Source organism: Gobio gobio (assembly GCF_949357685.1).
Source record: "Gobio gobio genome assembly, chromosome: 15".
NCBI lineage: Eukaryota > Metazoa > Chordata > Actinopteri > Cypriniformes > Gobionidae > Gobio > Gobio gobio.
The window spans coordinates 29,874,629-29,898,686 of NC_137108.1; the positions used below are offsets into that span (position 1 = coordinate 29,874,629).

Below are 24,058 nucleotides of genomic sequence, written 5' to 3' on the forward strand. Positions count from 1 at the left end.
TGTAGCTCAGGGATTAACACTCTAATTGGGCTGGGAATAGAGACTGAGAACCCTGACACACACACACAAGGGCTCTCCCCGGAATGTTTTACACAGGAGCTAAGGAGGCCTGGGAGGATACTTGATGAGAGGGGAGGGCCGTTCGTACTCAGACACATTCAGACCCTTTAGATGGATAAACAGCCTTCTCTATCCCAAACACAGCCCAAGAATAAATGTCCCTGGGTGCGCTTAGCAGCGTTTTTGACTCCATTTCGATATTGTGCTGGCTTTGGATGATTTATCATTTTAGTAAAATGCAGATCAAATATCTGCTTGATAAAATAATTCAGTATACATGACATTTAGTCACGATGTAATGGAAGTAGCGACAGATATTTCTTCTTCATGGTCTCGTACATCCGAGTGAAAGGGATATTTTTAGAAAAGAAAAAAATGTAGAGCGGGGACTTTATTGTATTCATAATTTTTAAATTGGATGGAGGCAGATCTGAATGCGAGCTTGCGGTCGATTGTAATAAAGGGGGCAGTGTTTAAGCCGACTAAATTATTGGATAAGTCGGACATACGTCCGGACAGAGAAGTCCATTGTTTCACCAGAAAATAGAGTTAGTTATCAATAGATATTTTGTCTAAAAAAAGAAAGAAAAAAAGATTGTTCACAAAAAGATCAATAACATGCATTTAGAAAGTAGTTAGGTGCATTTTTGAAGGTGAAATATGTAATTTCTAGAGACACCAAATTAAATTGCAGTTCTTTCCCCCGCAAATACTTCCCCTGTCTGCCACTGGATGGACAAACTCATGACAGTGTTGCTGTGTCAGGCTGGTTGGGATGTGTTAGTCACCCCAGTTTTTTTTTACACTTCTGGGGCAAATCAGCTTACAAATACCTTTGTATATTAAGTACAGTCATCAGTGTCACAGAAATATTCTGATATGCTAATAATCGTTGTGCTGTTTTAAAAAAAAATTATTCTCTTTGAACAAATTGCTGTCTTTGTAATGTATCCCAGATAACAGAAAGTATTGTACATAGAAAACAATTATAAACTTAAAGCATATGGTTTCACATTTTTTCACTGGAAACATCCAAAAGAGCAGTAAATCTAACTGAAGTGAAATCATAATTCTAGAAGATAGTATTTTGGGCATTTAAAGTTATTTGAATGGACCAGTCAAATAGGCCTTAAGTATTACTGGTCTGAATCAGTCTTAACAAACTTCACAGGTGCTCTAACGACGTCCACAGTTCTGACTGAATTAAAGTAAAATAGTATAGTAAAATTATTTGGAATCTTTAACATAAACATTTAGAGTAAATCTAGTGTGGTTCCTGCTCTTCATTAGGTTGTTGTGACCCTCCATTCATTACAAACAGACAAAATATTTCTGCAATTAAAGTTGTTGATTATGTATTTTTTGCATGTGCACATGCTTTGCAGGGCAATGTGCGTTTCATGAAACTCTTACTGTCACGCCATGCCGATTGGCGTTTGAAGGATTTGGAGGAAATGACTCCATTGCACCTGGCAACCCGTCACTCGAGCTCCAAACCTCTGTCTCTGCTCCTCAAGCACATGGCACCTGGTGAGGTGGACACGCAGGACAGGAACAAGGTACCGAACGATACACACAGATACAGACACTGCACATGCTCACTTACACACTCATTGGCTCATATACAGATGGCTTGGGTGGGGATCAGGGGTGAACGTGAGGTTAGGTGGTGTGTGTGTGTATGTGTGCGTGTGTGTTTGTGGTTGTATATATGCCGTAAAGCAGCAGGGGGTCTGTGCACCCTCTGATGTTTCTCTAGAGGATATGAGCTCTGTTTAAATTGTCTAATAAAAGATATTTTCTCAGCGCTGCTGCAAGAGCTTGCCAGGCGCCTACAAGGCTCAGGATCTCATCGCAATGTTAACCTTATGTGTGTGTGTTTGGTGTGACGGTCACATTCGCTGCATGCAAAAGATGTCTTCCATGAATCACAGAGAGAATACACACCAACCCAAATTTACAACAAATACGATATGTATGGATTCCAGTAAAAAATTAAGCAGATAATTGTGAGATATATCTTAAGGGTGCACTGTGTAAATGGTAGCGGCATCTAGTGGTGAGTTTAAGAATTGCAACTGTCCACCGCTCGCCCCTTCCTTTCGAAGCACATAGAGAAGCTACAGGGGCCGACACAGGACAAAGATGTCGTCTTCTGAGACAGCAGAGAGTAGCTAGCGCTCTGTAGAGCAGTTTGTCCGTTTAGGGCTATTGTAGAAACTTGGCGGTGCAAAATGGTGACTTCACTGTAAGGGGACCTGTGGTGGATGTAGATAGAAAGGTAATAAAAACATAACGGTTCATAATGTAAGGTCTTTAAACACCACTGAAAACGTAGTTATGTATATTATATTGCCTTTCTGTCAATAGATCCTCATAAATACTACACACTGCACCTTTAAAATAACAAATAAAGTCACATTGTGTGATAACAGAAATACAATTGCAAGTACATGAAACAGTCACATTTACAAATTTTTTTTTTTGCAATTATGACAAATAAAGTCTGTGGTTGGTAAGATTTTATTTATGTTTTTGAAAGTCTCTTGAGCTCATCAAGGTTGCATTTATTTGATTAAAAACAGTAAAAGCAGTAATATTGTGAAATATTATTACATTCAAAATAACTATTGGTTACTGGTTGGTACTGCTTTTGTACTTTGCTGAAATATTTGTAATATTACTCTTTGAGCTATAATACGGGTAATAATAATAGCTATAGTATAGTACTAAAATTAGCAAACACAGGCTAGATAAAAAGATGCTGGTCATCATAGAGCAAAAGGAAAGGTTGGAGAGATGCGTATGTGTTTTCCTGGGAAACACTGCTATCAACTGCTCCAGATTACCAGACCACATGCAGCTTTATTCACTTTGGCTCCAATTACTGTAAACATTCACCCCAGTTTACTTTCCGATGATCTACGCACATACAGCGACTCTTTAGATACGCCGTCATTTAAAATCTCATTCCACAGACAAACTGCTCAAAGCTACCAGGGTTATTAAGGCTCCTGTTTTAAATCATTATTCTGTGTGTGTGTGTGTGTGTGTATATGGTTGTGATTATGCTAGCATGAGTGCGTGTGCGCACCGCACTGTGGTTGTATCAGTGCTCCCATTGAGTCACATAAGGGAGTTTTGTTTGCAGGCCTTTATCCGTCTGTTGGTTTTGTAATAATTTGATAAGCAGAATCATGATTTCTCGTGATGAGGCTTGTTCTGTGGCCAGATGCAAAAAATAGCTCATCTAGTGCGTCTTCAGTCTTCACTTTCTACATTGGCTGTTTGTAAGTTGCTGAGGAAACTTGAGTGATGGATGAAGAGAGAAGGGCATGTGTGTAACCTTTTTCATTTGGAAATCAAACTGGCGAGCAAATTGTCTTTATGGTGAAAATGGTTGACCGATTTTCTCCAGCTGGTTCTGTATGTGAAGAAGCTGGAGACCAGCATCCATTTAAATGTAACCATTTACCAGACAATTCATCCAAATTGACTTACAAATGCAGAACAGTTCAAGCTATTTATCAGACATGCCAAAAATATTAGTGATACTGACAAAGATGGATTTTGACCTCGAGGAGTCTTGAGCTGAGAGTGCCAAACTGGCCTGAGACTCACAACTGATATATATACTGTAACGGTGTTCAGCCTTACATGTTCAAACCGGAGTTGGACACTGATGGAGAGACTTTAACTTTGAAGAAGTTACAACTTTTAGGCCCTCTCCCAAATGGCACAATAAACACTTGCGGTCTTCCTAAGAGTCTGCACTTTTGTGATGTAAAGCGCATATCGACCGCAAAGGGAGGCGCTCGTGAGCCCCCTTCTGAAACCTAAAATGACAAATGCGACACCCTATGGTCTCATGGACTTAACAGACACGTGTACGCGGCTGCCATTGTAAGTCTACAAGACCCAAAGTGGACATGAAGTGTGCCATTTGGGACAGGGCCATAGAATGCAACTGGACATTTGGTTAGTGGATAAATGAATGTAGTTGTTGTGGCGTTAAGTTGATTCAACTCATCAACTAGCATGTATAATCATGTTAATCTAAAATCTTTCAGAAACAACTTTCAAAACTGACTCTTGTTTGTGAAGCAGACCGGCGTAAAATGATTTGCGCAAATATATAGCACTTTAACGACTTTCTTTGGCACATTTCCTTCATAAATGAAATACAACCAAGGTGTCCTCAGTGGCAAAGATGCCGGGAGTCTTATGTTTGTTTGTACATCCAATAACAGAAGATTTGAAATGTTTTTTTTTTGGCGCAGATATTGTATATCTCCAGCTGTACAGAAAGAAAACAGAAATGGCGGACTGCCGCAGCTCACTCAGGGCTGTAGCTATGCTTATAGCGCAGATCTTCACCAGTTATGGGCGTGGCTTCAGTAGGGGGAAATCAGAAACCTTCCCCTAAAATCAGTATAAAGAAATGTAGGGGGGGAAATCCACATATTCGGTCTGGGCCAGGTGGTATTGTAGTTAAAGAAGGTCTTGGCCCTCAAAGCCCAGAGGGAGCTGGCCGACTGATGTGATATGATAAAGAACAAATGCCAGCACTCCGTTATTTGTGTTTTTGGAAAAGCGCCATAATGTTATTTTCTTGATTGCAGTTCATTGACAGCTCGGTAGCTGTTATCACATTAAGCCCCAATTTGCTTGAAGGCCATGAAGCAGCTTTGTAGCTACAGTGTAACACGAGTGAACAGTAAAACTGGTAATGTAATCTTTGAAATTTAATGTTGTTTGTTCTACAGCAGACAGCACTGCATTGGAGCGCCTTCTACAATCACCCTGAGCATGTTAAGCTGCTGATCAAGTACGATTCAAACATTGGGATTCCAGACAGCGAGGGCAAGATTCCCCTACACTGGGCGGCACATAACAAACACCCCAATGCCACACGTACAGTGCGCTGTATCCTGGTGAGTCCTCATAATCTCAGACTTAACGTATACAATTATAGTATTGTCAGTATGTCCCTAAATTTTGTATATTGTAGGAAGCTGCTCCCACCGAGTCTCTGTTGAACTGGCAGGACTATGAAGGACGCACCCCTTTGCACTTTGCAGTGGCTGATGGGAATGAGGCGGTGGTTGATGTCCTGACTTCATATGAGGGTTGCAGCGTGACAGCCTATGACAATCTGTTTAGGACACCACTGCACTGGGCGGCACTGCTGGGTACACACATTTACACTCATGCATATCCATAATTTGACTGCTTAAAGTAATTATTTTGAATTTAAACCATTTGCCCTAAGTGTAGATGTTAACATGGGTTTGTATATGTTTGTGTAGGTCATGCAAAGATTGTCCACCTCCTGTTGGAGAGGAACAAGTCTGGGATGATCCCATCAGACAGTCAGGGAGCAACACCTCTTCACTATGGAGCTCAGAGCAACTATGCTGTAAGACATTTTTGACTGTGTAAAATAACATTTGATTGATTGAACAATGAATGTTTTGTTTTTCATTTGTTTCTTTTAATTTGGCTCCATCAAATCTATTGGAAAAGGTTGTAACTGAACATCAATTTCATTCATTCATTCATTCATTCATTCATTCATTCATTCATTCATTCATTCATTCATATATACACAAAAAAAATTAAAATTTTATAAGTTATTTAAACATTAATCTATACTCAAACCGATATAAATATCTTCCTTTTTTGTTTATTTGTTTGTTTCTTATTATTTCTTATATATATATATATATATATAATATATATATATATACATATTACAAAATTAATAGTTTTGTGTATAAATGAATAAATTAATGCATAATTAAATAAATAAATATACAAACAAATAAATAAATGATTAATAATAATAATAATAATATATATATATATATATATATATATATATATATATATATATATATATATATATATATATATATATATATATATATATATATATATATATATAAATGACTAATATATATATATATATATATATATATATATATATATATAAGTCATTTTTTTATTTGTTTGTATATTTATTTCTTTAATTATTCATTCATTCATTTATTTACATATTTATATATACACAAACATTATTAATGCATAATTAAATAAATAAATATACAAACAAATAAATAAATGATTAATAATAATAATAATATATATATATATATATATATATATATATATATATATATATATATATATATATATATATATAAATGACTAATATATATATATATATATATATATATATATATATATATATATATATATATATATATATATATATATATATATTAGTCATTTTTTTATTTGTTTGTATATTTATTTCTTTAATTATTCATTCATTCATTTATTTACATATTTATATATACACAAACATTATTAATGCATAATTAAATAAATAAATATACAAACAAATAAATAAATGATTAATAATATATATATATATATATATATATATATATATATATATATATATATATATATATATATATATATATATATATATATATATATATATATATATATATATATATATATATATATATTAGTCATTTTTTTATTTGTTTGTATATTTATTTCTTGAATTATTCATTCATTCATTTATTTACATATTTATATATACACAAACAAATATAAATATACATGCCAGATGATTTATTTATGGGATTATGAATATTATTAGTCATTTATTTGTTTGTTTAATTATTTGTTTATTAATTTATTCATATATTCACATACAAATACATAGTTAAAAAATGTATTTGTTTTTATTGGGATTGGGATAAATGTTTTTATTGGGATTATTATTAGTTTTATTTATTTATTTATACAAATATAATTTGGGGATTATTAGTAATAAATGTTTTTGTTTGATAAACATTGGTGTCTTTTGTGAGATTACTGTTATTGCTGGCATTTTATATTAGCAGTTTATAAGCTATTCAAGGCAAACAAATCCCTATAACACATAGCCACTCATATCCTATTGCTTTATTTAATTTATTATATGTGATTTTACCTATTTATTGTGTTTTCTGTCTGTTAAGGACACAGTTGCAGTGTTCCTAAAACACCACTCTGTGCGCGATGAGCCCGATCTGGAGGGACGAACAGCCTTCATGTGGGCAGCTGGGAAGGGCAGCGATGATGTCATCAAAATTATGCTGGATCTGAAAAAGGACCTGGACATCAACATGACTGACAAATATGGAGGGACAGGTATGTGAGAGAGTTACACACTCACACACATACACGCACGCGCACACACGCACGCACGCACGCACGCACACACACACACACACAGATATTCATTTTGAACACAATTACCCATTCCTGGCCTAAACTTGTTAGTTTCAGCTCAGATCAGTGATAATTGCATTTTCTTTTCAATCAAGCAATTAACAAGCCATATCCTATGTATGTACCCCCATACAGCCATAACAAGAGTTGACGGTTTGTTCGCTGTCTTAATGTGCTCCTTTATGTGTGTGTGTCTGTGTGTAGCACTTCATGCAGCTGCTCTCTCAGGGCATGTGTCCACTGTGCGCTTGTTGCTAGAGCAGGGAGCTATGGTGGATCCACTGGACGTAATGAAACACACGCCTCTGTTTCGTGCTTGTGAGATGGGCCATCGAGATGTCATCCTAACTCTAATCAAAGGTTTGTAACTGCATACATGCCCCTTTATCCTCCCTATAGACAATGCTGACCAGGAAAATAATACAAATATGCAAAAAAACTAATAAGAATCATTTTATTTTAGACAGACTTGGAAAATAATATATTGGGCAGACTGCCTTGGACAGGGTTTAAATTAAATCAGGAGTAGACCTTAATCTAGAGTAGTTAATCATGGTTTAAAATACAGCTTTCTGAAACACAAATTAAGTACACATTACTAACACCTAGACTATGAAGTCCTGAACTAAAATAAACAAGATTAAAGGTGCTGTATGTCATTTTTTTGGCTATACTGAAGCACAAAAATATAATATATTTGCAGAGATTTAGGAAACATGCTAAGTTCACATACTTGTTTCTCTGAAAAACCATGCTACATCCAGTTATTCTACTTTGAAACGTGCGTTCTGTGTCAGAATTTGGTCCATTGCCAATTTACCCAATAGTATTTCAACACCCCGTGTTGCCATTTGGCGGAAAACACTGCGTAGTGTTGCCCCGGAAGCAAGGTCAGAGATCGCTCAAACTGGCAACCAGTGTGAGCGTCGAGTCTGAGGAGTAGGGGGCGGGAGAAACAACCCTCTCCAATATTTAGAATTTGGACTGCAGTACCCCTTTCAACCACTGACTAGCAATATTACATACTGCGCCTTTAATTTAAAACCAACTCTGCTAATCTGAATTAACACAACCAAGGTTGCCTGTAAAACATGAAAAAAGCTTAAAATTGCATGGAACTGAGATGCAAATCCAAAGGCAATCGAAAAATCTGCGATCAAAAAACTTTACTGAACAAGATAAAACTCTTTTAAAGCGACTAGCAAAGGGAAAGGGTCCCTAAAGGGTCCTGGTGAAGGAAAATATGAGATGGGAGTGCTCATTGTAAATCTGCCTCTTGAATATGTCTAGGAGGGGCACGTGTTGATCTGGTAGACATAGATGGTCACTCTGCACTGCACTGGGCGGCACTGGGCGGTAATGCAGAGGTATGTGAGGTACTGATGGAGAACGGGATCAGTCCTAACCTGCAGGACCACGCTGGACGAACTCCCCTGCAGTGTGCGGCATATGCCGGCTACATCAACTGCATGGCCTTGCTCATTCAGCATGATGCAGACCCCAATATCCAGGACAAGGAGGTATGATTGTAAAGCAAGCCCAAAGCCAACACTGTGAACATGTTCTGGCCGTGACCCATGAGCGGTCTGCTCGAGAAAGACTGAAAAATTGCATGAAGTCTGATTTTTGTGTGTGCTTATGTGTTCAGGGGAGAACTGCGCTCCACTGGTCCTGTAATAACGGTTATCTGGATGCTGTGAAGTTGCTTCTGGGGTGTGGGACATTCCCCAACCATATGGAGCACACTGAGGAGAGGTAACAAACATTCACACATGCACACCATTCTTGTGGTGTGACCTAGTGGTTACAGATCTGAAACACTGCAGGTTCAAATCTCGTAAAAAAAATAAAAAAAAGACATTAAAATGTTAATAGTTAAAGAAATATTTATTTATTGTTATATATTATTAAAGTATATTCTTATTTATACCATTCAAATGTTTAGGGTTAGTAAGATTTTAAAGAAATTAATACTTTTATTCAGCATGGATGCAATAAATTGATCAAAGTTGATAGAATTCTTTGTTACACTATAAATGTTTTTATAAACTTGATATATAAATGTTAAATATAATATAATTTTTGGGGCTCCTTGGTATCAAAAAGTTTAACCCCCCCATGTTAAATGACTAGGTACACTCCTCTAGACTATGCTCTGCTGGGGGAGCATCAGGAACTGACCCAGTTTCTATTGGAGCATGGAGCTCTGTCCATCGCAGCCATCCAGGACATCGCCGCCTCATCCATCCAGGCTCTTTACAAGGGCTACAAGGTCCGACGGGCCTTCAAAGAACGCAAGAAGCTCCTCATGAGACACGAACAACTACGCAAGGACGCTGCAAAGTAAGACCTGCCTTGAAAAGAAAGCGATAAGATAAATGGTGGGGTGCAAATATTCTCTTACCCACAATCCAGTGCTGATTGATGTGGCTAGGCTGATCTGTGAAGCTGACACGGAATGTTTGCATGAATATAATACGTGTTGTTTAATTATGTGTGTTTGCTCGGAACCAGCTCATCTATCTACCTGCCTGCTGAGGAATATGAGCATCAATTTCATGCTGTCAATAATGGAAATAGATGAGACGATAGAGAGAGAGAGAGAGAGAGAGAGACCGAGAGAGTGCAAGAGATATTCACTCATCCTCCCTGCTTTTCTGTTAATTGGGCAACACTCAGCTGCTCAACAGCTTGACATTTAGAGTCTGTCAGCTCTGAGGATGAATGAATACACGCGTACACATCTTGGAATATGTTCTCTCTTTTCTAGGCTCTGCATACTCACATGAACATACATTCTTTTCATTGCCTCTAAACTTATTTGCGTAGTCCTTTCACTCTAACCGCCTTATCTGTGTAATTCTGCTTGCAGTCTATCCATCTACTCATTCTTTTTGGTTTTCTGCTAGGTAAAGGTGTTCAAAACCATGAAGGGATGTGTAATTCTGCCCTGTTAAACTCAGATATTGACCTGAAAGAGATATTACTGTACCGACCAATAATCAGAAAAAAAAGCAGATGAAAGATTAATCATTTTTCAAACTCGTAAAAACGTAAATGAACTTAATGAAAATTGGTACGTAAAAGTTTGGGGTCTATAAAGTCTCTTATGCTCACCAAGGCTGTATTTATTTGATCAAAATACAGTAAAAACCTTAATATTGTGAAATATTATTACAATTTAAAATATTTAGTGGTGCCATGATCCTTCAGAAATCATTCTAATATGCTGATTTGCTGCTCAAGAAACATTTATTATTATCATGTTGAAAACAGTTCTGTGGCTTAATATTTTTCTCAAAACAGTGATACATTTTTTCAGGATATTTGATGAATTGTAAGTTCAAAAGAACAGAATTATCATTTGAAATAGAATATTTTTAACTATGTAAATGTCTAACTGTCACTTTAATGCATCCTTACTGAACAAAGTATACATTTCTTTGAAAAAAAATCAATCTTTTTTTCTCCCAAACTTTTGATCGGTAGGTTAAGTGTATTAGAATTTTCTGATTCGCACCCTTAACCTTAACCAGATATTTGACATAGAACTTACAGCCACAACAAACATTAAATAAATGATCCAGGACAGTCATCATCAACAGGATAAGTATGTGTCAAGTCAATGAAGGAGTTGTGTGTGTTTTTTGGTTTCTCTAGAAAGAGGGAGGAGGAACGCAGACGTGAGGCAGAGCAGCAGCTCTCATTGGCTGAGGCGGATCAGAAGCAGCGCATCTCATTGGCTGCAGTCGGAGTGGAAAAACTTTCACTGGATGAAACGGAGCAGAGGGTTAAAGATCCAGTGGCGGTGAAAGGACACAAACACAAAAAGTCCCCCGGTGCTCATAACATTCATTCACAGAGCAGGAGAGAGAAACAACATAGAACTGGTGAGTTTAGTTTACGAATAAAAAGGAAGGCATGATGAAAAGGAATGCTGACCACATTCATTTGTCAATAAATTGTATTAATATTTTTTCTTTTCATTCTGGCTGATGCCAATAAGCTGATAATTGATTTCATGTTATGGGTACTAACCAATAAATGACCAATAATAAAAATACTGTAATATTGATATAAAATTCTTAATAATAAAAAATTGTGTAATTAAATAAAAAATATGATCATCCTCTTTACAAGGGACCTCCATCCTAAAATTTAAAAGGCAGATATATTTTAATATATAAAGACCTAATTTATACTGTGAGAAATTAGTATTATAAATGTGTAAAATATACATTTGAAAGTCTTTCATTTCTATTATATTACTTTTCAATGGAACCCCAAGCCCTTCCCCTCAGCCCCCTGGAGGTAAAAAAATCCCTGTGTAAAAAGAAATCAGTCAACACTTTAGAACGTCTGTCTACTATGAAAGCTTGTTTCTGCCACAGAATAAAACACTTTTACAGATAATTGCAACTTTTTCTCTCACAACTGTGAGTTTACATCTCGCATTTCTGAGAAAAAAAGTCAGAATTGTGAGATGTAAACTCACAATTGTGAGATAAAAAGCCGCAATTATCTTTTACAATGTTTTATAAACACACAATTGCAAGTTATAAAGTCCGAATTGTGTGATATAAGGTCAGAATTGCGTGATATAAAGTCAGAATTGCAAGTTATAAAGTCAGAATTGTGTGATATAAAGTCAGAATTGCGTGACATAAGATCAGAATTGTGAGATATAAAGTCAGAATTGCGTGATATAAGGTCAGAATTGCGAGATATAAAGTCAGAATTGCGAGATATAAAGTCAGAATTGAGAGATATAAAGTCAGAAGTGCGAGATATAAAGTCAGAAGTGCGAGATATGAAGTCAGAATTGCGAGATATAAAGTCAGAATTGCGAGATATAAAGTCAGAATAGCGAGATATAAAGTCAGAATTGAGAGATATAAAGTCAGAAGTGCGAGATATAAAGTCAGAATTGCGAGATATAAAGTCAGAATTGCGAGATATAAAGTCAGAATTGAGAGATATAAAGTCAGAAGTGCGAGATATAAAGTCAGAATTGCGAGATATAAAGTCAGAATTGCGAGATATAAAGTCAGAATTGTGAGATATAAAGTCGGAAATTGTGTGATATAAAGTCAGAATTGCGTGATATAAGATCAGAATTGTGAGATATAAAGTCAGAATTGCGAGATATAAAGTCAGAATTGTGTGATATAAAGTCAGAATTGTGTGATATAAAGTCAGAATTGCGTGATATAAGATCAGAATTGTGAGATATAAAGTCAGAATTGCGTGATATAAGATCAGAATTGTGAGATATAAAGTCAGAATTGCGAGATATAAAGTCAGAAGTTCGAGATATAAAGTCAGAATTGTGTGATATAAAGTCAGAATTGCGAGATATAAAGTCAGAAGTGCGAGATATAAAGTCAGAATTGCGAGATATAAAGTCAGAATTGCGAGATATAAAGTCAGAATTGTGAGAACAAATAAAAAAAGACACTATTGTGTCTTTATATCATGCAATTCTGAGAAAAAATTGTGAGTTAAAAAGTAGCAGTTGCCTTTTTTATTTTTTTATTCTGTGGCGGAAGAAAGCTTCCATAGTCTACCAATCAGAATCAAGCATTCAGCAGGGCCATAATAATAACAAATAATCTTCTGTTGTGCCACCTTATGTTATTTCACTTTGTCATCTCTAACAAATTGCTTTGTTTCTCTGTCAGAGCGCAGATCGAGAGAGGCTGGAACACCGGACGCTTCTCTCCCCCCTGCGACCTCTGGCCTCGCGGTGACCCGTCTGAGTACCAAGAAGTGTTCAGGCACTGTAGAGGAGCTGTGTGTGATGGAGACGTGTGGCCCAAACACATGTGTATCAGTGGAATGTGAATCCACATATGAGCGCCGATCCCCTGCTGGGTCCAGTCGACCAGGCAGTGCCAAACCGGTCCACACAGGGGCCCATGTAGCACCAGGCCACATGGAGACCACCACAACCTCCAAATCAGCAATACATACCAGACCCAGGACTATAGCTTCCCAGTCAAAACCAGCAGCCCAGGTTACACTACGTTCCACTGAGGCACCGACAGACGGCATCTATAGATCACCGTCCAAGGGGAACAAGCCAGCATCAGATCACAAATTTACTGGAATCCAGCAATATAATGTCTCCAACTCCACCTCAGAAAGAACCTCTGTCACACGACAAAAAGAGAGACGGGCAGAAAGAGAGATGGACAGAGAAAAGGATAAAAGATCAAGGACTGAGGGAGATAAACAGACTGGCAGAGAGAAACAGAAATGTACAGGGATGGAGTTGGACAAAGAGAGATTGATGAGCAGAACAAGAAAAAAACAACAGGACAAAGAGAAGGAAAAGAAGAAAGACAGCATCCGTAGTAAAAACCGGGCGGCCGTTGTGATACAGAGAGCATGGAGGAGGTACTGATGTTTTTTTGCTTCTACTATGTCTCTACTACAATAAATACTTGATTCTGATTGGCCACAGTATTCTACACTCAAATATTTTTGTCTAATGGCTGTGTTTGACCGTTTCCCTGGAAAGTAGTCTCCTAAACTAGGCATATTCACATGCACTAGTTTTCGTTAATCGGAAAGAATCCAGACCCATTTCAGATTCTGGAAGTTCTGTTTATATGAACACTAAGTGTTGCAATCCGATTTACACATTTGTTTACATGTGCATTACATGTATTCCAAACAAAAGTTAGTGTCCAGTCGGCGCATTCAGAACCGAAAAAAGCCATTGCGATGAATACTTATGCTTTTTAAGCAAATATTTAGTAAATATGGCCACTGGACAGTTTATAAGACACGAGACGTAAATAAACATATGCACGTTTGTATGACGTTAAATGTGGAAACATGCATCATGGCACTGCGCATGTGCACAAGGCCTTTCTGAATCTGAGAAAATAGTCATGCGTTTACATGCTTAATTTTTCCTGTTGATCAGAGCTCAATTGGATCGATTGGGGTTTTTACATGAAGGCTTTTCAGTCCAATTGAGCCATCAATATGATTATAAACGGATTATTTGGATGCATATAAACCTAGCTACTGTGTGTCTTCTCTCGTATCTTCAATTAATATTTAAAGCTACACTATGTAACTTTTCCGTCCACTAGAGGTCGCCTGTTCAAAACAAAGGCGTAGTTTGATGACGCCACGTTTGAGCGCAGAATCTTATAATTTTTGGACATGTGGTCTTCACCTCACAGCCGGTGGAAAACAGTCAGGATAGGACTCGGGCAGAAATCATGTTCATGGATGCGATTATTAACATTACTGTAGTCTGAAGCAGAGCAGGACCGAGTGTTGTGGAGCTGAGCAAGGCCGCAGGAGCGATTGAAGAGCGGGACTGTTATTATGGCATAGTCGTCGGCGGGACTTTTATTATGACACGGTTGCCGGCGCCACTTCCTCTTTTCCAGTCATGAGTATGAGGTAACGCAACTCTGTTTATCGTATTAGATATATCTGAGTGTGTTGAAAAGGAAGTTATGACGTTCGCTCGGCGGCTGCTATGACACTTGTTCACACTGCAGTGAGAGTAAAGTGTTTCACTGAATAAAACCGGAAACCGAGGGTGACGAAGATATGACGCAATCAACAGGCGACTCCCTCACACGCATAGCTCACACGTCCCGGTTCCTTGGTTAAAATAGCAATTTCTCACGATTTACAAATAGTTGGAAACATTTGGGATATTCTAAGTACTCAACTGAACAAAATATATAACACTGGCCTAGTGGTTTCTGGATATTTTACTGCAAAAATCCTACATAGTTCACCTTTAACACATTTATAATACGCTACTAATTTTTCACAGTATAAATTGTTTTTATTCGTGAAAATATACATACAAATTAAGTTCAGATTTATCTATTTATTTATTTAAAATTAAATGGACAATAAATTGTTAAGTTCAAAACATCATAAATTAATATTAAGTTTAAAACATTAACCGATTACATACATTTTTCCTCCAAATCAGCACAGAAAATGCAAGAAAAGTGCAGATTCTATCTGTGTCTGCTCATATGTTGCCCACATGTTCCTCGTTTGTGTTGTGGCATGGCTTTGTGCCCACCAGCACATCAACACCTCCGAGGGGAGGTCACCAGAATAGGCCTCCTATTTATTTGTGTGTGTAATGCAGGCCCATGAGTGCACTTTCTTTTAATAGCTTTACTAAAATAATGGGATTCAGAGTACAAAGAAGGTATAATCACATTCTTTCAGTCCTTTTTATGAACAGTAATGTGGTTTGCTCGTTTGATTGTACATTTGCTTGTGCTATGTGCTTGAGAAAGCGTAACATGTTTTTCCATTCAGGTCTTGTATTCGGGGTCGTCTTCGTAAGGTCCTGTGCGGGACTGTGAAGGGGGCGGAATCAGCTGAAGTCACAGCCCTGTTGATTCAGCTATTATGGGAGTGGCCTATCACCCATGACCACACCCACCATAAAACTTCTTCTGAAGTTCAAGCTGCTCCTACCAGGAATGCAGGGAAAAAGAGCTCTGTGCTGCAAAATATCTATGGTGAGTGTTATATTTCTAGAACTGTCGACTAGGATGAAAACAAATTAATATCACAGTTTTAATCACGATTAGTCATGTTAAGTATGACATTACACATTAAACATTTGCGTTAATAAAGAGGAAGCAATTGGGAACAACAGCAATTCAGCCATGAAGTGGTAGGCCACATAAAATCACAGAGCGTGGTCATCGCATGCTAAGGCGCACAGTGCGCAGAAGTCGCGCAGAAGTCAATAGCTAGAGACCTCCAAACTTTGTGTGGCCTTCAGATTACCTCAAGAACAGTGCGTAGAGAGCGTCGTGGAATGAGTTTTCATGGCCGAGCAGCTGCATCCAAGCCTTACATCACCAAGTGCCTGACTGCATTGGGTCAAGTGTAAAGTTAGGTGGAGGGGGATTATGGTGTAGGGTTGTTTTTCAGGGGTTGGGCTTGGCCCCTTAGTTCCACTGAAAGGAGCTCTTAATGCTTCAGCATAACAATATATTTTGGACAATTTCATGCTCCCAACTTTGTGGGAACAGTTTGGGGATGGCCCCTTCCTGTTCCAATCTGACTGTGCACCAGAGCACAAAGCAAGGTTCATAAAGACATGGATGAGTTCTGACCTCAACCCAATAGAACACCTTTGGGATGAATTACAGAGGAGACTGCGAGCCAGGCCTTCTCGTCCAACATCAGTGCCTGACCTCACAAATGCGCTTCTAGAAGAATGGTAAAAAATTCCCATAAACACACTAATAAACCTTGTGCAAAGCTTTCCCAGAAGAGTTGAAGCTGTTATAGCAGCAAAGGATGGGCCAACTTCATATTAAACCCTACGGATTAAGAATGGGATGTCATTAAAGTTTGCGTGCATGTAAAAGGCATGCGTCCCAATACTTTTGGCAATACATATATATACACTTAGTATGTGTGTATATATGTATAGTCTTGTATGTGGTCTTTAGATTATGACGCGTGTCGCTCTGTCTCTATACAGCAATATATACAGCAATAAAACAGCAATATATATAGCCATTCAAAGTTTGGGATTGGTAAGATGGTAAGAGCTGCATTAAAAAAACATATTTATATTGTGAGAACTATTGTCTATTTTTTTGGGGGATACTTTGATGAATAAGAAGTTCCAAAAAAAACAGCATTTATCTGAAATAGAAAGCTTTTGTAACATTATACACTATCGTTAAAAAGTTTGGGGTCAGTAAGAATAATACAAAAATGTATTCATACTTTTATTCAGCAAGGACGCATTAAATTGATCAAAAGTGACAGTAAAGACATTCATATTGTTACAAAATATTTTATATCAAATAAATGTATTAATCAAAGAATCCTGAAAAAAATTTACATAACTGTTTTCAACATTGATAATAATAAATGTTTCTTGAGCACCAAATCAGCATAATAGAATGATGTGACACTATTTAAAATATATTAAAATAGAAAACAGTTCTTTTAAATTGTAATAGTATTTCACAGTATTGCTGTTTTGCTGAATTTTTGATCAAATAAGTGGAGCCTTGGTGAGCATAAGACAGTTCTTCCAAAAACATAAAAAGTATTTCCAACCCCAAACTTTTGAACGATAATGTAATTTTTTTATTTTTTATTTTTTTTTATTTTTTTACAAATATCTGATGCAAAAAAAAATAAAAAATTTGTATAACTTAGTATTATTTATTTTAATCATATGTCTGATCGCTTATAAATGTATACCTTTCCTTAACTAATAAATGGAGACCTTTCCTTAACTAGCCACATGAATTGAGTTATGATTCCTCTCTGTAGCATAAGTGTCAGATACAAGTTCAGTTTAAAAGTAGGCCAACTTGGCCAAGCATCACTAATAAGATTATTACAGAGGGGTGTTATGTTTTATGTGACGTTCCAACACACACACACCATATCAGTTGATAAGGTGGAGTTTCGACCCAGTTAACGCAACTGACCTTCAGCAGACATGAACAGGTGATGATGGCTGAGCAGGCCAGAGACGCTCTCATTCTCAAACACACGCGTACACGTACACACACAGACACTTGTTCCCCTCCCCGCTCCTCCCTGACAGTCACAGCGCTTTGAAAAGTTCATTGCTGTCAGATGGAATGTCGAGCTGTCTCCTCTCGCTCACAAGCGCAGTCCTCCCTCCCCTCGACCTGCCAGATGGGCACACGCTCACACACACCTGCACGTTTGATACCAAACTGTCCAAATCTTGTTATTTTAACAGCTCTAGTATCACTCGTGATGTTAACGTGGAGATATTGATCCATCCAAGCAAAAAATGTGCATGTGACCACATCCAAAGCAATAAACACTGCTGGTTTATTTGGTCTAGGTGGCGCCCCGTCCAAAAGAGGGCACTCTCTGCGGGCTGCAGCGCTTAAACCACAGAGCCAAAGCCAAGTGCTGCTGGATCTGTCACTCAAAACAAACAAACAGTGTAAGTCCTGGAGTTTATAATCACTGCTTTTGTCCTTTGGTGGTGTACGTTTTCAGCATCATTATTCCAGTCTTCAGTGTCACGTGATCCTTCAGAAATCATTCTTATTTTGCTGATTTGGTGCTCAAGTAACATTTCTTATTATTATCAATGTTGAAAACTGCTTAATATTGTTGTGTAAAACAGGGCTGTAATCACCATAGACATTTTAGGGGGACAAGTCCCCCCAAATAATTCGAAATGCCCCCCCAATATTTGATATTCTTGATGCTGTACTCCATTACACACCCCTCTGTTTGTTGCTAGGCTGACAAAAGTAAAATGTTACATATTTAGGTTGGTCTAACAGCGCTCCTCACTGTCAGAATGAGTGAGATGGCCAATCAAATCAAAGAAGGCGGGGCTTACTGTTAGTGCGCATTCCAACGCAATCCTTTGGTGAAGTGTTGAGGTAAACTGTAATCATGGCCGTAGTCAGCTCACCGGTATATTTCAGAGGTGTAGCTATATAATAAATGTTGTAAAATAATTTAAACCAGATTAGGCATAGAATAATGAATGTGTGTGTACATATTGTGAATTAATTTATTAAACGTATTTACCTAGCGTTCGTAGCCTTCAATGAATTCATAAAATATAGGCTAAGAATATCAGTTGACCCTATGTTTGCTTTCTTCACTGAGGCGAAAATGAAAAGACTAGTCAGAGCTGAGCTTTAGGATGGGAAGAGACAGGACAAGAGAAGGCAACTGTGAGAAAAAGAAAGAGTGATGGAAATGAGAGTGATGAAACGAGGAGAGAACAGATAAAAGCTATTCATTATTATTTATTTATTTTATTTTAGCCTTCACACACCTTTTACACCTTTTTGCACATATGTAAATGAGAGAAATAAAAAATGTCTTGGGGGACCGTGCCCCCCAAACCCCCCTAAATAGCTTGAATTTGGGACCTCACCGGTTTTAAAATTCCTTAAGGCAGTTTTATACTCAAAAGTTGTTGCTGTTTCTGGAAACATGTTTGCTTTGACCTCATATCTTGAGTTAATGCATTTATGATGTTAATGTGTTGCATCTTGGAATATGTATAGATCTACTTAATATTAAAATTTAATATTCAGACATTATATACTCATTGTATCTCTGTGCTTTGATGATTTAGTAAATTCTGTGGTAAAAAAACGATGTGGCACCAAGATCAGCTAATATGGAGGCCCTTGGGTTTGTTATTGCCTCAGGGCCCCGCCTGTTCTTAATCCTGGCCTGGTTGCAGTGGAGTTAAAAGTACAAGTTCCACAGTTCACAGTTCCAGTCAATATGGGAGCTATTTTTACTGGATGTGAGACAGTATTTGGACCATCATACATTGTTGTTTTTTTGTTGTTTCTTATGTTTTATGATACAGCAAAACGTTTGATTCTGTATTTTGACATTGAGACTGCAATAGGTCTATTTAGGCTGTGATTTATTTCTATTGTAGTTGTGTCTTCAGCCATTTTGGTGTGTTAAATGTTAAGAATTTTTATACTTCCCCTTTTTATGTTTGAATTTACAATGTGAAAAACAAGGTTGTGGTCCATATTATTTTAAAATAGTATCATCATCATATCAGTGTAGATGTAGATGGACCAAAATAAAACCATTAAAATATAAAGTAAATAAGTATTGTGATACTTGGTGCCAGTGACACTCTTGTCCCAAAAAGTATTGCTATACCACGATGCTCAATATGTTGTCCCACGGTGAGTCATTTTTCCCTGTTGCACCTACACAAAATTGAGGGTTCCCCCACCTGCCAAATCCCACTTTAACCACTGTATATATATATATATATATATATATATATATATATATATATATATATATATATATATATATATATATATATATAAATTATTATATAAATTATTTGCTATACAATAGCCTACTTCATAACTACAATAGAACTGGAACTTTTACCATTCTTATTTCTTTAATAATTTAATTGCTTTAAATAAACAAATAAGACCAATATATTCATCAAAGAATCCTAAAATTATTCACAGTTTCTACGAAATTAGTAAGCAGCATAAACCTGTTTTCACCATTATTTTCACCAACATTATTATATAGTGTTATAATATTATATATATATTAGGGCTGTGAAAAGATTAACCGCGATTAATCGCATCCAAAATAAAAGTTTGTGTTTACATAATATATGTGTGTGTACTCTGTTAATCATTATTTATATATAAATACACACACAAGCATGTATATATTTAAGAAAAAAATATTATTTTTATATATATTATAGATTATATAAATGTATATACAGTATATACATGCAAATATTTCTTAAATATATACATGAATGTGTGTGTATTTATATATAAATAATAATTAACAGAGTACACACACATATATTATGTAAACACAAACTTTTATTTTGGATGCGATTAATCGCGGTTAATCTTTTCACAGCCCTAATATATATATATATATATATATATATATATATATATATATATATAAAATCAACATATTAGAATGATTTCTGAAGGATCATGTGACACTGAAGACTGCAGTAATGATGCTGAAAATTCAGCTTTCCCATCACAGAAATAAATTACATTTGAAATACAGTATATTCAAATAGAAAAGTTTTATTTTTTATTGCAATATTTCACAATATTACTGTTTTTAATGTACAGTTGTGTTCAAAAGTTTACATACTTGCAGAATCTTTGAATAATTTTAACAAAATAAGAGGGATCATACAAAATGCATGTTATTTTTTATTTATTACTGTCCTGAATAAGATATTTTACATAAAATATGTTTACATATAGCCCACAAGATAAAAAAAGAAAGCAGAATTTATAATAAAAGGGGGGAGAAAACTGTAAAGGTAAGGTAAATTGTACTTCATTTTTTCCTCCGGGAAACATGCAAGAATCTTCTGTTGTTTCCCAAGGGCAGTACTAAATGAAAATAATTGATATTTAAAAAAATAAGCAATAATTTGACATTTTTCGTATTGTTTAAAAATTGTCAGTGTTTGTCGAGTTATGGTACCTCTGAGAGAAGTGACATACTGTAATCTGGTGATTGTCTGCATTGGTCATCATCTTTCGATGCAGTGTGAATTGACCTGAGGCTTCTTTCAAAAACATTTTAAAAAATCGTAATTATTCCAAATGTTTGACTGATAGCATGTGTGTGTGCTTTCTTTATCCACAGTGAGTGCCATCGACTGTGTGAGTCTGGTGGATTCTTTAAGTCAGGCAAAGCAATACTCTTACCATCTACGCCCGTCCAGTGCTGGCAGTCAAAGCAGTCAGAACAGAACTAAGAACTGAGATCACAAAATGGACACCAACATGTTTGATTTTTTTTTTTACAGGAACTAAATCTTTGAGAGACGGATATATGCACTTAAACTTGTTTGATGTTTATTTAAACTATTGCATGAGGTACAGTGAACTCGCATGGTCTGTGTCTGGGTTTACATATGAAATCTGCAGTATCATCTTGATTATTGCAGAGGTTAGAGGTTAAAACCACAAACACAACAAATATATTAGATAACCTTTCATTCTGTCAACAACAGGTCATATACCTGTCGTAAGGGTGACATACGCCTTACATAATGAGACCACCTGCATGGAAGACCACTGAGTGTTACTATGCTACAGTAAAGATGTCACAAGGCTGTTAAACTGCCCCTCTCTTTGAAACACTCATATTTTAAGCCCATTTCTGATATTGTCACAGATCTAGGCATTGTATTCTTCTACTCTATCGCCAACCCTATTTTTGAGTGGGCTGGACTATTATTACATTTTATTCATCACTATAAATCATTGTACTCTTTTTACTATTGATGCATTATTGTAAAATAAATTTTGTACAAGTAAAGATACCTCAATTTATGTGTTAAAAAGGGAAAGATTTTGCAAGAGTTGAAAGTCATACCTCAGACTTTGGCTGCATCCGAAATTGCATTCTTCCCTTCTTTATAGTAGGCTAAAAACAATACGTGATAAAAGATGTATGCCTGAATTCACAGTACTCATAAAAATGGGGGGAAAAGTACACGGATGACCTACTACTTCTGGCATTATTCTGAAGTGTGCATATGATGGACACTTTAATTAATTTGTTACATTTATATAGTGCTTTTCAAGGCACTCAAAGCGCTTTACATAGAAGGGGGGAATCTCCTCAACCACCACCAATGTGCAGCATCCACCTGGATGATGCGACGGCAGCCATATTGCGCCAGAACGCCCAGCACACACCAGCTGATTGGTGGAGAGGAGACAGTGTGATGAAGGCAATCGTGTATGTATATATATATATATACAGGTATATGGGGATGATTAGGAGGCCATGATGGTTAGGGGCCAATGGGCAAATTTGCCCAGGATGCCGGGGTTACACCCCTACTCTTTATCGAAGGACATCCTGGGATTTTTAATGACCACTGAGAGTCAGGACCTCGATTTAACATCTCATCCGAAGGACTTTACTATCCCATGAGGCCATGGGAGAGGATTTGTGTATGGCAATGAAGTGAGGTAACTGACGCTGGTAGGTCACATGATAATGACAACATGGCAAATGTAATACATCCAGATTACATTCAAACTACTCACATTCATACTATATAGAACACATTTTTTAGCAGTTGTGAATAAGCAATTACTTATTCAAAATAAGTACCTACTCAAGAGAGTATGCGATTACGGACGGAGCATTTGTTCTTATCCTGAGAGACCAATAATTAATCTAGCATTCAAAAGGTTGAGGTCAATAACCTCTTAAGATCTGGGACCATTTTTGGGATTTCCGCCTGGATTTGGCCTACCCAAATTGAAAAGCTTCCCATACCCACATACAGTGGTCTAAATTCAAAAGTTTGGTGTCATTTTACAGGAAACATTTTGAAGTTTCATAAACCACTGCTAAAAGTGATAAATATGTAAGTATATGTTGTCTAAGCTGTAATAACCCCCTCACAAAAGAGACGTTTTTTGATTTTTTTTTCTTATACATTTAGTTTTGAAAGTGTGTAATTCAGACCCTGTGAGCTCTTGCACCCTGCAGACAGTTTGGGCTGTTTACACTAAATTCCAGAAAATAGTAGAAAAAAGAATTTTGTCTGTATCATGTTGTATATAAGATTTTAGGGCAGACGGAAATAACATAAAAAAGGTCATATTCCTCTATTCAGATTCATTTGAATAAATCTTGCATACATGATCCACACAAAAATCTTTTTTCCAGTCTTTTCTGGAATCTAGTGGAAAAAAAATATACATGATGATGTCATTCCGGACCCTCATCAGGGTCCATGGACTTTAAGTGGATAAGATTAATTTTATGTTTTTGAAAAATAAATTGTTTTTGATTATGCTTACCATTAAATAGCAATACAGTAAATAGTAATATTCAAATATTATTACAATTTAAACTAACGGTTTTCTATTTTAAAATGTTATTTATTCCTGTGATGGCAAAGCTTTTAAAGCAGTCATTACTCCAGTCTTCAGTGTCACATGATCCTTCAGAAATTGTTCTAATATATTTGGTCAAGAAGGATTCTTTGATGAATAGAAAGTTCAAAAGTACAAGTTATTTAAAATATATATTTGTATTAATTTAATGCATCACTGATTAATTCAAGTATTAATTTCTTTGAAAAAACCTTACTAACCCCAAACTTTTGAACATAGTGTAAAAAGAACCCTGTAAC

General features: G+C 36.4%; 1 protein-coding gene across 1 annotated transcript in view; it reads left to right on the forward strand.

Moving 5' to 3' along the window:
* The window catches only part of invs (inversin), a 41,426-nt gene extending 19,210 nt beyond the window's left edge, over window positions 1-22,216 (forward strand). The window contains exons 5-18 of the mRNA XM_079836750.1: window positions 1,446-1,619; window positions 4,827-4,994; window positions 5,072-5,252; window positions 5,370-5,479; window positions 7,101-7,272; window positions 7,558-7,713; window positions 8,644-8,873; window positions 9,002-9,108; window positions 9,487-9,696; window positions 11,014-11,243; window positions 13,035-13,752; window positions 15,670-15,875; window positions 18,215-18,319; window positions 21,541-22,216. Of these exons, the coding sequence (XP_079692876.1) occupies window positions 1,446-1,619; window positions 4,827-4,994; window positions 5,072-5,252; window positions 5,370-5,479; window positions 7,101-7,272; window positions 7,558-7,713; window positions 8,644-8,873; window positions 9,002-9,108; window positions 9,487-9,696; window positions 11,014-11,243; window positions 13,035-13,752; window positions 15,670-15,875; window positions 18,215-18,319; window positions 21,541-21,659 (2,886 nt within the window). The 3' untranslated portion in view covers window positions 21,660-22,216. The remainder of the gene's footprint in view (window positions 1-1,445; window positions 1,620-4,826; window positions 4,995-5,071; window positions 5,253-5,369; window positions 5,480-7,100; window positions 7,273-7,557; window positions 7,714-8,643; window positions 8,874-9,001; window positions 9,109-9,486; window positions 9,697-11,013; window positions 11,244-13,034; window positions 13,753-15,669; window positions 15,876-18,214; window positions 18,320-21,540) is intronic.
* Window positions 22,217-24,058: the final 1,842 nt, after the last annotated feature.